The sequence below is a fragment of the Psammomys obesus genome, unplaced genomic scaffold, assembly GCF_907164565.1.
Source record: "Psammomys obesus unplaced genomic scaffold, mPsaObe1.curated_primary_1811, whole genome shotgun sequence".
Taxonomy (NCBI): domain Eukaryota; kingdom Metazoa; phylum Chordata; class Mammalia; order Rodentia; family Muridae; genus Psammomys; species Psammomys obesus.
The window spans coordinates 6686832-6702621 of record NW_026585685.1 but is presented as its reverse complement, the minus strand read 5'-3'; the positions used below and the strand labels follow the sequence as shown (position 1 = coordinate 6702621).

General features: G+C 43.2%; 1 protein-coding gene across 1 annotated transcript; it reads right to left on the bottom strand.

Annotated features, from left to right (window-relative positions):
• Nucleotides 1-277: 277 nt before the first annotated feature.
• Nucleotides 278-15790, bottom strand: Ovgp1 (oviductal glycoprotein 1). The gene is made up of 12 exons (XM_055628096.1): nt 15766-15790; nt 15162-15191; nt 14569-14773; nt 13083-13139; nt 11419-11584; nt 10833-10957; nt 9317-9425; nt 9046-9231; nt 5944-6060; nt 2928-3063; nt 1650-2154; nt 278-434 (listed from the first exon to the last, which is right to left on the bottom strand). Exons 1-12 carry the CDS (start codon nt 15788-15790, stop codon nt 278-280), a joined length of 1818 nt encoding a protein of 605 aa, XP_055484071.1.

The window sequence follows — 15790 nt, the reverse complement described above, 5'->3', positions numbered from 1 at the left end:
GAAGCCTATGATCTACACAGGGAAACATTACTGTAGACTAGACTCGGTGACATTCCCAAAACCAGCAATGGAGGGAATTCACTGTGAAAGAAAGAAGCTGACAATTAGATTGTTGAGATCATTTTAAGAATCTCAGCGTAAGCTGGAGAAACCACTCAAAAATTAAAAATACTCTCTACTCATATACAGCCCCAGAGTTGGGTTTGCTACACCCACATCAGGCAGCTCACCTGTTGAGAGCAGCATCCTGTTCTCAACTTCTATGTAGGGACAAATTTTACCCATCTTGGGAATAGGTTTCCACCTCGGTAATCAAACTCTCCCATTTTAGAATTGTACTCTGTCTATTAGGGGTAACGAGCATATCTATAGGGGGAACAGTGACTGTTCCAAGGACCTCAGCCTTCTCTCTGGAAGTTCCCTTCTCTCTGGTTCTAAAGAGGCCAATGCCCCAATGCCCTCTTCTGGCCTCCACAGGCACCTGCATGTGTGGAACATTCCCTCAAACAGGCACACACACATATACATAAAAAGGAACCTGCTACAGAGGGCCTATGAAAGCCAGAAGAAAACAGGAAACAACCTTGAAACCTGCCACAGAGGGCCTCTGAAAGCTTCTGCAGTATAGACTGTCAAAGCACATGCTGAGCCTGATGGCCAACTGATGGGCAGAGTGAATGGAATTTTATGTAAGAAGTGGGAAATAGTAAGAGCTGGAGGGGACAGGAACTCCACAAGCAGAGCAACAGAACAAGATAATTTGAACACAGGGAACTTCCCAGAGACTCATACTCCAACCAAGGACTATTCGTGGAGATGACCTGGAACCCCTGCACAGGTGTAGCCTATGGCAGTTCAGTGTCCAAGTGGAGTACATAGTAATGGGAAGAGGGACTGCCTCTGACATAATCTGATTGGCCTGCTCGTTGATCACTTCCCCCTAAGGGGGGAGCAGCCTTACCAGGCCACAGTAGAGGACAATGCAGCCACTTTTGATGAGAACTGATAGACTAAGATCAGAAAGAAGAGGAGAACCTCCCCTATCAGTGGACTTGGGGAGTGGCATGCATGGGGAGGAAGGGTGGGATTGGCAGGGGAGGAGGGAGGGGCTTATGGGGGGATACAAAATGAATAAAGTGTAATTAATAATAAAAAAAATAGAAAAGAATTGCAGAGGCAACAGATTCACATGCTTGCAGTTTATTCAACAGAAAGGAGATTGCCTCCTGGTGGCTTTGGTTCCAGCTTTGCCCCACAAATGATTTGTGGTTGACAGCATGAGATGGCTTCTGTCATATCACATAGAGAACAAGACAAGTGTTTTCCCTAGGCTTTGCCACCAATGGAGCTCATGATCTTTGATCCATACAAAGTTTTCAGAGTTTTCTTCATTTTTTATTTTTAAGAGAGAAGACATTTGTTAGAAGGGCTATTGAGTTGACAAAGGAATGGATCCCACCAGTAAAAGTGAAGCCAGTTTCAAAAGTGATAGGAGTGTATCATGGAAACAGGGCAATAGAGCTGGGGACAGGGACAGCATCTTGTTCTCAACTTCTATGTGAGGACCAATTTCACCCATCCTGGGAGTAGGTTTCTACCTTAGTAATCAAACTCTCCCATTTTAAATCTGTCCATTAGGGGTAACTAACATCTCTCTGGGGAGAACAGTGACCTTTCCAAGGACCTCAGCCTTCTTTTTCGAAGTTCCCTTCTCTTTGGGAATCATAGTCTGAAGATAGACAAGAGTCTTATTTATCCCTGCAGGGGTCACAGACTGATAATGCACTGTGGCCATGATGTCTTTCCTTATTGTCTGTGTCTGGAATGTTCCTGTTATCCCAGTGGTGGTCTCAGAGAGAAGGTCCAGTGAAGTCATAGTCTTTGCCCCAGGAGCCATAGTGTTACTTTCTAAAGCTACAGTATGTGTTGTAGGAGATGCTGTTCCCCCGGGGGTCATAAATCCACCATTGGAGATTATAGTCATGTTTTCATGCTTTCTATTGACATCAGTGAACATAACCTCTCCTCCTGGAGGAAAAATCTTTATAGTATCAGTGGTCAATGCCTTTGTCACAGCCAGACTCTCAGAACCAGGTCCTGAGGAATTCACAGACGATGTAAACCCAAATTGTGGCAGAGGGGTTGAGTTGAATTCTGGAGAAAAATCATCAGAAAAATAAAGGTAAGATTTCTACCTCTTCTTTCCTTTCTTATTAATGCCCAACAACCCTAAATCCATCCCAAAGCTGAGGAACCTGATCCAAAAACCCATCATTGAAGGATTTCATGATTTACTTCCCAGAGGGAGAAGATAAAAACCCCACCACACAGATGCTCTGTTCCCCTACCCTAAGGTGTTAGCACAGGCCCAAAGTGTGGGACATCTGTGGATTTGCTGCATTTCTGGTGCCTAATTCAAGGAAGGCTCTTAGTTCCCAATGTTTAAATCATCATTTAACCTCCCTCAGTCTGCCCAATGCAGACCTGTTGTTCAAGGCCTAATTTGCTGTTGACACCTCAAAGAGAAGCTGTCAGTACACCACATTGGAGGAGGTGTCAGAACAAAGCTGAGGTCAGGAGACTCATCTGGACAGCAAATTGTAAACAAGTAGGTTAGAGCCAGTTTAAGGCTCTAGTCCCATCTAGTCCCTTGCCCATTAAATAAGAAGAAAAAAAAAAAAAACAAATAGAATTGAATGTTAACTATGAAACAGTATGATGTTCATCCAATATCTCATTTAGTTCTTAGAGTAATGTCATGAGTCTGAGATTTCACTTTCAGATAAGGCAATGGCAATGAAAGCTCAAAGAGGTCAAGTTTGCTTTTTTCAATGTCAAGTTAAAAAAAAGTTAGTCCTGGCAGAACGGACCCACCAGTGTCTGGTTCTACGACTTACAAGCCTGGCTTCCAGGCACTAACTACTTACCTGCCTTCACCAAGAGCTCATTCAATACATGGACAAGGGGGAAAGGGCCATTGCCACAGAAAGTGCCCTTGACATCATCCATATCCAGTGTCCACACCATGGCCCCTCCAAAATGTTCTTTTTTCACAAACATTGCCTGTAAGAGTAACAGTCAATTACTACCCACCCCATAGTCTGGTACAGTGTGGAAAAGCAGAAGATGAGCAAACCTGCAGAAGACAATGAAGGAGGGCACATATGATTGTAATCTGCACTGGACTCTAGCCTCTACTTCTCATTAGCTATGGAATCTTAGAAATTTTATATGACTCTTACCTTCCTTGGCAACCTCATTCAAGAAAAATAAATATTTCCAATATTTTGGGAGGCCAAAAGAATGCCTATACACTACAATATCAATAAGGTTTTGGGGGGTTCCTTTGAAATGTGGGGCTCATACAAAATGGCTGAACTACTTGCCTTCCCCCTACATGAGGAGAGAACCAGATCTTCAATGGAATGAACCATCCATTCTGTTTATGTCTAAACACCATGAGGGGGGTGATGCTGAGATGGGAGGTAATGGTCTTTGGGCTCTGGAAGAAAGTTAAAAGGCAGCTTTCTCTTTTAGCATAATTTCCTGATTTCCTTACAAACTGGCCTGCCCGATGCAGGAGTACTAAAACATCCAGGGTTTCTTTCTGCTCTGATATTCTCTCACAAAAATGATATAATCATCCTATCACCAGGCTCATGTCTTCTAACTCTAGCTGATCAAGGTTCAATAATGCCCCATTCAAGTCCCCTGTCTGCTACTGGTCCCAGAGCCTCCCCACAGCACATGGCAGGAGCAGGTGAGATCTTCTGTCTGATGTTCTGAGACTCATATTTAAGTCCATCTGATTTGCTGTTTCAATTGAGTCATCTTGTCTGTATCTTTCATTCCCAAACTAGAGTAAGGTCATAGTAGCTGGAAGCATTTCTCTCTTCTTGAGTTAAACATACAAATACACAGTGAAACATCACTAGTGTTCCACTATCACAAGTGCTTTTCACCCCAAACTGTCCCCACAAAGAACAGCCAACACCTGCCACTTCTATCACCTACAAAAGAACTGTGAATCCTCTCTACACCTAAACCTAATATCCAACAGTTGTCAATACTCACAATCTATCATTCCTCCAAAACTCCTGGTCCAGACCCTTACTATCTTATACCTGGATCCTCCCTTGTCCCTTAGAGTTTCCAAAATTGCAAATTTCTATAGCAAGATCACATGTGAAGACATACTCAAATTAGACTTTTGAAATACCTACTGACAGTAGGATAGGCTGAGAATTTCCATTTATTAAGTCTCTCAGAATTACCAAAGCAAAGGCAGATTTGGAGACAACTGGATCATGAAGCTTCTGTTTGAATTTTCTATGAAAACCTGCCAGACTCAGGGCCGGTGATATGGCTCAGTTGGTAAAATACCTGCTGTGTAAGCCTGAGGACATGAGTTCAATCCCTAGAACCCACATTTAAAAAGCTAAGTATAGCAGTATATGCCTGTAATCCCAAAGCTGGGAAGGCGGAGGCAAAAAGATCCCTGGGGCTTGCTAACCAACCAGTCTAGCTGAACTTCAGGTTCAAACGGAGAAAGACACACACTGTATGAACTCACTTATAAGTGGGTACTAGACCTATAAGATAGGGTAAACATACTAAAATCTGTACACCTAAAGAAGCTAAACAAGAAAGAGAACTTGGGGTAAGATGATCAATCCTCACTTAGAAAGACAAATGGGATAGACATTGGAAGTAGGAGAAAACAAGTAACAGGACAGGAGCCTACCACAGAGGGCCTCTGAAAGTCTCTACCTAGCAGTGTATCAAAGCAGATGCTGAGACTCATAACCAAACCTTTGGCAGAGTACAGGGAATCATATGAAAGAAGGGGGAGTTAGTATGACCTGGAGAAGACAGGAGCTCCACAAGGACCAAATATATCTGGGCACAGGGGTCTTTTCTGAGACTGTATCTCCAACCAAGGACATTGTATGGAGATAACCTAAAACCCCTGCTCAGATGTAGCCCATGGTAGCTCAGTATCCAAGTGGGTACCCTAGTAAGGGAAACAGGGATTATTTCTGACATGAACTCAATGGCTGGCTCTTTGACCTCTTCCCCACCACCACCACCCGAGGAAGGAGCAGCCCTGCTAGGAGGGTTTTGCAGCCAGTCCTGAAGATACCTGCCAAGCTAGAATCAGATGAAAGGGGAGGAGGTCCTCCCCTATCAGTGGACTTAAAAAGGGGTAGGGAAAAGATGAGGGAGGGAGGGTGAGATTGGAAGGAATGAGGGAGCAGGATACAGCTGGGATACAAAGTTAATAAACTGTAACTAATATTTTAAAAATAAAAATTTAATTAAAAAAAGAAGAAGATGAAGAGAAATTAAGGATGACACCTGACACGGGTACCTTTCACCTCCACATGTGCGTGCACACACACACACACACATACACCTGTCAGCCTCTACTTTATTTTTACCACTTACACTGGGGAAAGGAATGGTCAGTTAGGCTCCCAAAAGCTTCCAAATTTCAAGTCCATATACCAGCTCAGAAACTCTTCTTGAAGAATTAAAGTCTCTCACTAGTATTTTAGACCTCCCCCTCCTCAGAAATACCCTGTCCTACCCAAATTTTCCTTTAAACCTCTAGCAAGAGTCTATCTATCCCAGTGAGCCTCTCTCAAAAGTTATCTTCTCCTCCTGCTCCTATCTTTCTCAGGAAACCTTCTTGAACTTTCCTCATTCCTGCTACCTATCAGTAATAGTTGTGGATGCTTAGTGAAATAGACACTTGTGTGCATAAGCACAGGAACACAAAGAAACAGACAGAGAGTGAGTGTGTGTGTGTGTGTGTGTGTGAGAGAGAGAGAGAGAGAGAGAGAGAGAGAGCGAAAGAGAGAGAGAGAGAGAACATAGAGGAGAGTTACATCAAAAATAGTGAGAATCTGGATACTGGACCAGGAAAAACAAGTATCTCACCTTGTGATGGAAGCTGACAGTGTCATCATAGCCAAGCCACTCTTTCTCGTTGTAGGCATATGGGACAAATTGATGATCAATCCAGTGCTTTTTTGCTCTCTGGACAAAGGAACAGACCTGCCAGGAGGAAACATGTGAGTTCGATGTGAGGGCATTTGCCCTGAAAAGAAGCACCAGGATATACAGTTGCTTCTTGTCTCAGGAGAAAGTATTCAGAAAAAGCCTCTCACCAGGACCTGAGACAGGAAACCAAACAGTGAGCAAGAAAAAAGTCCTCAAAGGACTTCCTCTACATATTGACTTTGTTCCTTCTGTTGTATGGCCCTTCCTCTAGTGTTTATAGTAAGAGAGAGAGAGAGAGAGAGAGAGAGAGAGAGAAACCTAATTTAAAAAAAAAAAAAAGACCAGAAACAAAATCAGGGCTTAGTAAATAACACCAGCACCACAACACTAAGACAAATAAACCCAACCAGCGACCAGGCCTGCATCTGTCTTTATAAACAACCCTCTCCTGTGTTCGTTAGAGCTCAGGTGAAGGCTGCCCTGTCTAGGTTACCATCCAACTAGCATCTGAACTTCCACATCTAAAGGTCTCAAAGGCAGGACAAACTAGGTTGTTACAACTCACCATGCTCTTGAGAGTCCACTGAATTTCCAGCATTGTACTAGAAACTGAATATTACAGAGAAGTACAGATGCTCACTCTGTGTTGCAGAAGTTAACATCTTTGTCCTTCCTTGTGAAGTTTGTTGTTGGGTTATTGGTTGGTTGGTTATACTTTAAAGCTTAACTGGTTATACTTCGAAGGTGTTGAGTGTTAACCTATCATGACCTTAAAATACATTCTTTCAACTACAACACCACACACAACCATGCTTCACGAGATAAGCAGAACAGTATTTCCAACGATCCAACACAAAGAAGAGCCTGGCAGCACACACAGCATCTCCACTCCTCCATAAGGAAAGGCTATAACTCGCCATCTGGCACCATGCTGTCCTCTATTACCCCCAAGATTCTCTGCGCTTTAAAGTCTACTTAGACTTTACCTGCTATATGAGGCTTTCCTAGATCCCATAATCCTATGATCTTATTGTCTCCTCCTACCATGCATTCCCTTGGGTACCTGCCCATTTCCCCTAAGCATAGAGGAAAAGTTCAACAAAAGCTTTGTTAAGAAAAGGAGAGGGACTGGAACTGGGGTACAAAAGAAAGAACCTTCAGTAGAGGACATCCTAGACTTGCCAGTAAAGAGTCGGGGAGTCAGAGACAGGGTGCAGAGATAAAAAAAAAAAAAAAAAGACTGAATTCTGTTGCTTTCCTTGTGGAGCTCTTGTCCCCTCCAGGTCTTTCATCTACCCCTTCTTTCTTAAGATTCCCTGCACTCTGCTCAAAGTTTGGCTATGAGTCTCAGCATGTGCTCCAATACCCTGCTGGATACAGTCTTTCAGAGGCCCTCTGTGGTAGGCCCCTGCCCTGTTCCCTGTTTTCACCTTCTTCCAATATCAATCCCATTTGCCTTTCTGAAAGAGGATTGACCATCTTACCCAGGGTCCTTCTTCTTGCTTAGCTTCTTTAGGTGTACATATTTTAGTATATTTATCCTATATTATATCTTTTCTGAGAATGATACTCCAACCAAGGACCATGCATGGAGATAACCTAGAACCCCTGCATAGATGCAGCCCATGGAAGCTCAGTGTCCATGTGGTTTCCCTAGTTAGGGGAACAGGGGCTATCTCTGACATGAACTCAGTGGCTGGCTCTTAGATCACCCTCCCTGAGGGGGATCAGCCTTACCAGGCCACAGAGGAAGACAATGCAGCCAGTCCTGATGAGATCTGATAGGCTAGGGTCAGATGGAAGGGTAGGAGGACCTCCCCTATCATTGGACTTGGGGAGGGGCATAGGAGGAGATGAGGGAAGGAGGATGGGATTGGGAGGAAACAAGGAAAGGGACAACAGCTAGGATACAAATTGAACAAATTGTGATAAATAAATATTTTTTTTTAAAAAAAAGGACTGAGTATGGACTAGTGATGAAGCTGGTTCTATGGTGGTGCTGTGTTATGATGTTCTTTTTTTTAAGTGATATAGAAAATAAGAATGTTTTTATTTCCAAAGTAAATATTTTAGTCAAAGATGCATTAGAAATGAAATCTTTCTTTGACATTTTCCAAGAGAATTTAGTTATTAACTATAACTATAGTTGTTAATGTTATATAGTAACACAGTATTTAAAATGTATCATAAACCTTTTATGAAATATAAATGAATTAAATATTCCACTTTAAATAAAATATAAAATTTAGAATTTTGAAACATGATTCATTTTAGAAAACATTTAAAATGCTATGAACCACTCTCACACAGAAACTTCCATGGAAATCATATGACAGGTTCCAAGGCTTGAGTGGTACCAGGCACCCACACTTGGCACATATACAATGTTCCATAGCTGTTTGTTTATTGATTCTGTCATGCATGCACTCATTCAGAGAAAACTGGCTGAAAGGGAGACTTCATCATATGGAGTGTGGCAAGCACAACTTTTTATCAACAAATTCCAAGTTTTGACAAAGACTTTGGCAATGAAGAGTGGAAAAGACAAGAAGCTGAGGATCAAGATTTCAAACTGTTTATTTAAAACCTGACCAGGGAAGCCTTGATGACCCAGATGACATCAGAGAAAATCAGGGTCAATATTCTGCAAAAATAATGCATTTCTTCAAACCTAGGTTTTCCTTTACACATACTTTTGCGTGTGTGTGTGTGCGTGTGTGTGTGTGTAAAGGGCCTGTTATTTATATAGGCTGTAGACCAAGGGTGAATTTAGTTATGTAACATTTAAAATTCTTTACTGTTTCCTTTCCATTCATATTCTCCCTGGTCTCTTACCTCTTACAAAGGACTCTACAACTTTCCAAAGGAAGAATGTTTTTCAATGAATTTTCTTTGTCCGTAAATAAAACAAAACAAACAAACAAAAAACATCTCTTTGTCCTGTGTCTAGCTCTCACCCATCATTGCTCTTACCCTAGCTCTTGTTCCAGCTTGAGGGAGGAACCCCAACCACTAGACAGAGCTCTCAAATCCCATCACCTCAAAGTAAGCCAAAAAGCCAGCTTGCTTGGTGTACTTCCCAGGAGATGCTGGTCCCATCGAAGCAGCCTGCAATCCATTCTTAGATGCTTTGATGAGCTGAAAGGTACGTCCATAGGTGGGGAAGCCCATGATAAGCTTATCTGTGGGTGCTCCAAGCTTTCTCCAATAATTCATAGCATATGCCTGTAGGTGGAAAGAAGACAGCCTCACCAATGGCCTCAGTTCAAGGATGGAAATGTGGGTCACCTGAGACCTTTCCTTTCCTTACTGAAGATTTGGAGTCTTCAGGAAGAGAGAATAGGGGACTGTTGTGTCCTGTAAACTTCTCCCAACTTCCATGTAAGTCATAAGACAAGACATTAATGAAATCCAGACGTCTGTAAAGAACAAAGGATATATGAAGGTCAGACTAACTAAATGCTCAACTCATATCGTCACAGCACTATTCAGCTAAATAGTAGGTCACCAAATCTTCTCGCTCTTGTGAACCTGCCCAGGATATGCCAGACACTTTGAAATGGAATGAACTGCTGACTAGAAATAGTTGTGCATCAAGATCTATGCATCTTGAGACTATAAATGGAGATAGAAAGAGTTCAGACAAGACATGCAGGCTTGACATGGTGCTGGCAGTGGTCTTCATTAACCATTATGAAATCAAAACACAGTACAAGCCCATAAAAGTAAAAGGGATGTGTGTCAAGGAACCACTGGCACCGCTCTTCCATGGTCATAATGACCATGTTAACTGAGCATGTTTTATGTCAGAATGAAAAGGTTTATATTGATTATCTAATTAATCCGGCTAATGCCATAAATAGACTCTCTCTCTCTTTCTCTCTCTCTCCCCCTCTCCCTCTCCTTCCCTCCCTCCTTTCTGTATTTTATGACAGTGTCTTATCACATAACTGAGGCTGACCTAGAACCTACTATGTAACCCAGGCTGATGTCAAACTCACATTCCTCTTTGCTTTACCTCCCCGATACTGTGATTACACACAAGAATACAATATCATATCCAACCAACTTTTTACAATTTAAAGTTAAACAATTAGAAGCTGAGATTAACAAATTTGCTTAAAATCACCCAGTTAGGCAAAGGCAGCTCTCTCTTAATGTTACCTGGCAACCCAATTAACATTAATAAGCTCTCTTTCCTGTTGGGTCTCACTTTTCCTCCCACATGAAGACACCTCTCCCTCATGCAATTGCACAGAGACATCATGTCCTCTCTTTCTCTGCATCAACCTTAGTTTCTTCATCTTGAAATACTTGATTGTGATTCAAGAAAATTAGTCCAGAGCCAGCATGTCTAGAAAGATCTATGACCTTCCTATTTTTGTCTGCTTTTTTTTAACATTTGTAAAAAAAAAAAAAAAAATCTGCTCTGTAATGTGAGTGACTGGGATTCCTGTGTTGCTTTCTTTGGCATTGCTTGCTACTCACCTGCCCTTTGACACTATCATCTATTTGCATATAGTATGTCCATTCCTGTGCTCAGAGAAGGAAGAGGCCAGCCCCATGGCCTTCTCTACCAGCGAGTTCCAGGAATGGGTCCTGAGGAAAACTCCAACTGTGTCAATGGTGTTATAAGCCAGCAGTACAACACCAAGTTCTGATTTTTAAAAGAAAATTCCAGGGATGGGTAAGATACCCACTTCTCCCCATACCTCATTAGCTCCCCACTCAACTCCTGAACCTTACTATAGAACCTCACTAACATGGGGACTAGCAAGCAGGGGCTCAGACAGTGCTTGAGCCACTCTAGAGCAACATCCACTCACCTTCCTAAAAAGCGCACATCATAAGAGGTTTGGATGATGTGTGGGATGCCAGAGACAGCAGCCGACAGCAGCAGCCGTGGCTGCTGGGTAAGCAGGGCCTCCTTCTCAAAGGCAAACTGGAGCTCCTAGGAAGGAAAACAAAATTAAAAAAAAAAAGAAAGTCAAGGGGGAAAGCCTCATCCAGAAATTGTTTAAGCTCTTTAAGCCAGGTCTGGGACAGAAAGAAAGTACAGGTTCTGCCCAAGACTATGAGGAAGACAGACACATACCAACATGGCACTGGAGTTATCAGAGGGAAGGAAAACAGGCTGGAAACACAGAATACAGACTGACACTTACTGAGCAAGGCCAGAAAGCTTCAGAGAGAAAGCATCCCTGTAGGCTACAGAGCTGAGGCAAGATCCAGATGGAGACAAAGTCAGCCACTGGGCAGCTACCCCAAGGCAATGGGGTCCAGCAGCTCCAGAGAATGTCAGTAAATGAATAGTCTGTTCTATTCTGTTCTCCTGCCCTGGCCTTGTGGTATCTTGTGGTACCTCTCTGCCATTCATCCACCCAGAATGAGAAGTAGAAGCATTGGCCTTACTTCAATTAAGAAGAGAAAATTCCAACGGTCATGTGTGGGGCTGCCTCGTAATCCAGGGTACAAGAAGAAGAGGTCAAGACCATCAAAGTCATGTGTTCTCAGGAAGGATATGACTGAGTCAATAAATGTTTCACGGTTGGCAAGTGTGGACAGCATAGTGGTGAACCTGCAGGGAGACCAGGGTAAGGCAAAGAACAGTGTCGTCAAAGTCACAGCATCCCCTGAGACCCTATCAGTGTCCCCATCTGGCAGTTTAGGCTGGCACAAAAGGCAAAGTGCTCTCAAGAGCAATTTCCTCTCATGGCTGTTTTATTCATTGGCTTTTTTTTTTATTTTTTATTTGTTTGTTTTCTTTTCCATAGCAAAACACATAGGAGTAATTCTTACTTATTGGAGCTGAACTTTAAGCAAATCCCAGATTAACGTTGTGAAAACCAATTATAAGATAACTAGACCTAGAGATAGACAGACCTGGGTTCCATTGTCTATTAGCCCTTAATCAGCTGGGCACTCTTGCGGGTGAGGACACCTAGAAGGAACCTGTAAAATTCCTTAATACTTGTGACTCTTGCTTTCCTTTCCAAATAATTTGAAATACAGCAACATCACAAGAAATGATCCGTATACGTATATATTTACATGCATATGTACATACAGACACATAGGATCTCACTTGGCTTTAGGCTCACAGCAAATCAGAGGAGCGGAGATGAGGCCTGGGGTTGAACAGAACTAGTTGTCAGTCAGCTCACACTTGGAATCCTCCATCCCACCTAGAGGTCCTTTACCAGGGGCACCCTACACACACCAGACTATCAGGTCTCCCTCCAAGGCTGGAGAGCAGTCTCTGCCCAGACCTTAGCTAGGAAGCAAGGCAACTTTTCTTCTGAGAATATGAAGGTGGTTTATCATTTCCCTATGGTAGCTCTGATGGGAGGTACTAATAAGAGCGGGGGCTCACTGCATGAGGGACGTATGCTGTGAGTCCTGCAATAGCACAAAAACCTCATTTGTTGCATCTTTATCTCCATCACAGCCAGCTCCATCTACAAAGTGGGGAAGTTCAGGGCCTGTGAGGCTTGGGTATTACTCTTCTTGTTCTATATAAAACTCTCTTCAGAGACAAAACTCCTGCCTCCAACAAAAAGAGCTAGAGATTGATTTGTGGGTATCCCATTTTACCTGTTACTCATTTTGTGACCTAAGTTTCATGTCAGATGTTTATTTTTCTTGGTATTTTTTTTCTACAAGTTTATGTCTCCAAGTAGTCTTGTATTTTTTTTGGAGTGTGTTTTCAGATGGTACCAAGGGTCAGACCCAGGGGCTTGGTCGTGTTTAGCAAGTGCTCTGCCACTATGCTAGAGTCCATGTCCTGAATGCACCATATTGTCTCTGATGTTTCCTTGTTTCTTTTCTCACCAAGTTCAAGACCCTCTTTTCCTCCTATGACCCTCTGGGGAAAGGTGTCCCTTGAATCCAGGACTTAAGAAAGTACCAATATGAGCTTTGCTGTCCTTATGTCCAAGCTGGCTTCCTCACACACCCATGGGGAGCATATGCACACACACATACACACACACACACACACACACACACACACAAACTATTTCCAGAGAGAAAGCACTCTACCTCTCAGAGTGAAAAACAGTGACAGAAGAGCTCACCGTGATGTGCCGAAGTTCCACCCTCCGATGGACAGCAGTGTTTTCAGCTCTCTGTTCCTGAAAAGTGGGGGAGAAAGTAGGTAAGGAGGTCCCTACTCTATGGACACCTTCAGTCACTACTCTTTTTCTTTTGCCCATGAGAAAAACAATGGGAAATGGAGTGGGGGCTAAGAAAAGAATGCGAGAAGGTATGTAGAGATCACAGAAAGAGAGGAAAAAAAGATAGCCAATCCAAAGACAATTACAGCTCTGTGTACCAAAAGTATATAAAGTGACTCAGGCTCCTCCACTTCCCCATGATATTTCCAGAGAGCTCTAGAAGGTTTCTAGTCACACATTTTTTTAAATTTTTTTCTTTTCTTTTTCTGTTTATTCATTACAGTTTATTCACTTTGTATCCCCCCTGTACTTCCCTCCCCTCCTCCCCTCCCAATCCCAACCTCCCTCTTCCCCACCTGTGCCCCTCTCCCAGTCCACTGATAAGGGAGGTCCTCCCCCCCTTCCCTCTGATTCTAGTCGACCAGGTCTCATCAGGAGTGGTTGCATTGTCTTATTCTGTGGCCTGGCAAGGCTGCTCCCTCCTCAGGGGGAGGTGATCAAAGAGCAGGTCAATCAGATTATGTCAGAGACAGTCCCTGTCCCCATTACTATGGAGCCCACTTGGATACTGAACTGCCATAGGCTACCTCTGTGCAGGGGTTCCAGGCCATCTCCATGAGTGGTCCCTGGCTGGAGTATCACTTTCAGAAAAGACCCCTGGGCCCATGCTTTTTGTATCTGTTGCTGTCCTTGTGGAGCTCTTGTCCTCTCCAGGTCTTACTATTTCCCACTTCTTTCATAAGATTCCCTGCACTCTGCCCAAAGTTTGACATTTTTTTACTCAACAAATAAATATTCATTGAGAAATGACTATGCACCTTGGACTTCCTGAAATGCAACAGCAAATATGTAGACAAGCATCCCACTCGCTGGGTGCTTGGCCTGCCCATCAGTCTCTGTTAATATATTAAACCTTCCCTTGGGCAGAGAAGGAACCCACAGGCTCTGGACATGAATCGCCAGCACTTCCTGAGCATCAGCTTCTTTGTGCAGTCAATGACCTGACTATTCAGTGTTCAGAGAGCTCCCCTTGAAAAACCCACAGCTTGGGAGTTGCAAGTGCCAAGAGGTAACGAAAACATTAACATTTGTTGAGAATATGTGATTAGCAGCATTAATTCCTCACAACTGGGTTCAAAGGGTGAGCCAAAGCTTATCAGGAGAAAGTATGAAGGCAGCCAGGAATAGGCAACATTAACTACCAATTCATCAAGGCAAGAAGGAGCTCAAGGGGCTGGTCAATAGAGAGCTCCTAGGTTGGAAGTACTCAGATCCCCATTTGAAAAAAAGTAGGATTAGAAAAATCAGGAAAATTAAGAGTGAGAAGAAAAAGCTTAATTTTCTTCTAGCTATAAAATCTGAGAGCCCAACTGCACAGCTAATATACCTCTCCTTGAGTTTGTTGAACTCTGGGTAGAGAAAATTCTCATCATGAAGATTCTGGGCAACAATCCGATTGTTGTTCATTGAGGCAAAGGCAAATATCAGATGTGTACAAAGAAAGGGGTCCAGGTCATGGGGCAAGATGGAGGCAGGGCCTGGCCGACTATGTGCCCAGTTGGTGAAATAACACACCAGCTTGTAGGCAGTACCTGGCAAGGACAGAAAGTATTAGTTAGCAAAGATCATGAGGCAAGAAGGGAACTCAACTTCTACAGAGTAGAGTGAGCCAAAGGCCAAAGAAACCAAACTACTTTAGCAGGCCCCTTACCTCCCACAAACATACACTAAGACCTCTTATGCAGGCACCCAGATCTCTTGCCCTTGCTGCTGAAGCCTCAGAGAAGAAAGAATGCCTTGAGTCTAGATCCTGGCATATACTGAGACATACAGACAGCAAGTGGCCAGCATCCTACACTGAACTGTATTGGCTCAGTAACCTATGACCATAAAGCCATCACAGGCAGGGGTCCAGGAAACACTGAAGAGAGATTTCCTAGCAGTCTTCCTACACTGAAGGGGAGAAGGTGGTTTCCTTACCATCACTGTGTTTCATCAGAAAAGCCAGCCCTGCAGGAAATGAAGGAATATATATATATATATATATATATATATATATATATATATATATATCACAGTTTTCATGCCCCCCCACACCCTCCAGTTAGCAAGGGCCCCCTCCAGCCCAGTACCATATACACATGCAGAGGCACAAATAGAGACACACATCAATCACTGGTTTCTTCTCCAAAGTTAACAGGGTAGAGGCACTCTAACCTTCTTTCTAATAAACAATGCATATACCTGTATATGCTTTGCATTGGGACAATGATGGTTAGAAGTCCAAGCTAAAGCTCTCATCCAGTGGTTCTCAATTCTGGCTACAAATTCAAATGTCTTCACATCACAGCCCTCTCCTCAGAAATTCTGAACTAACTGATCCAAGATGAAGCTCAAGCATGAAAACAACCAGTCTGGAGACCTACAGCCCTGTCCCTTCCTCCCTGAGTGCCTTTGATTCTTTATTAAGGCTAATTCACTAATCTAGGCTCTTTAAGCCCCAGGTTTCTCTAGTGGGCACCAGAGAAATGACAAACTGGTATCTCCTGGACTGTGCAGCATTGATAGGATCTGTCATACTCACCAACCAACAGCAGCAGCCTCCCCAT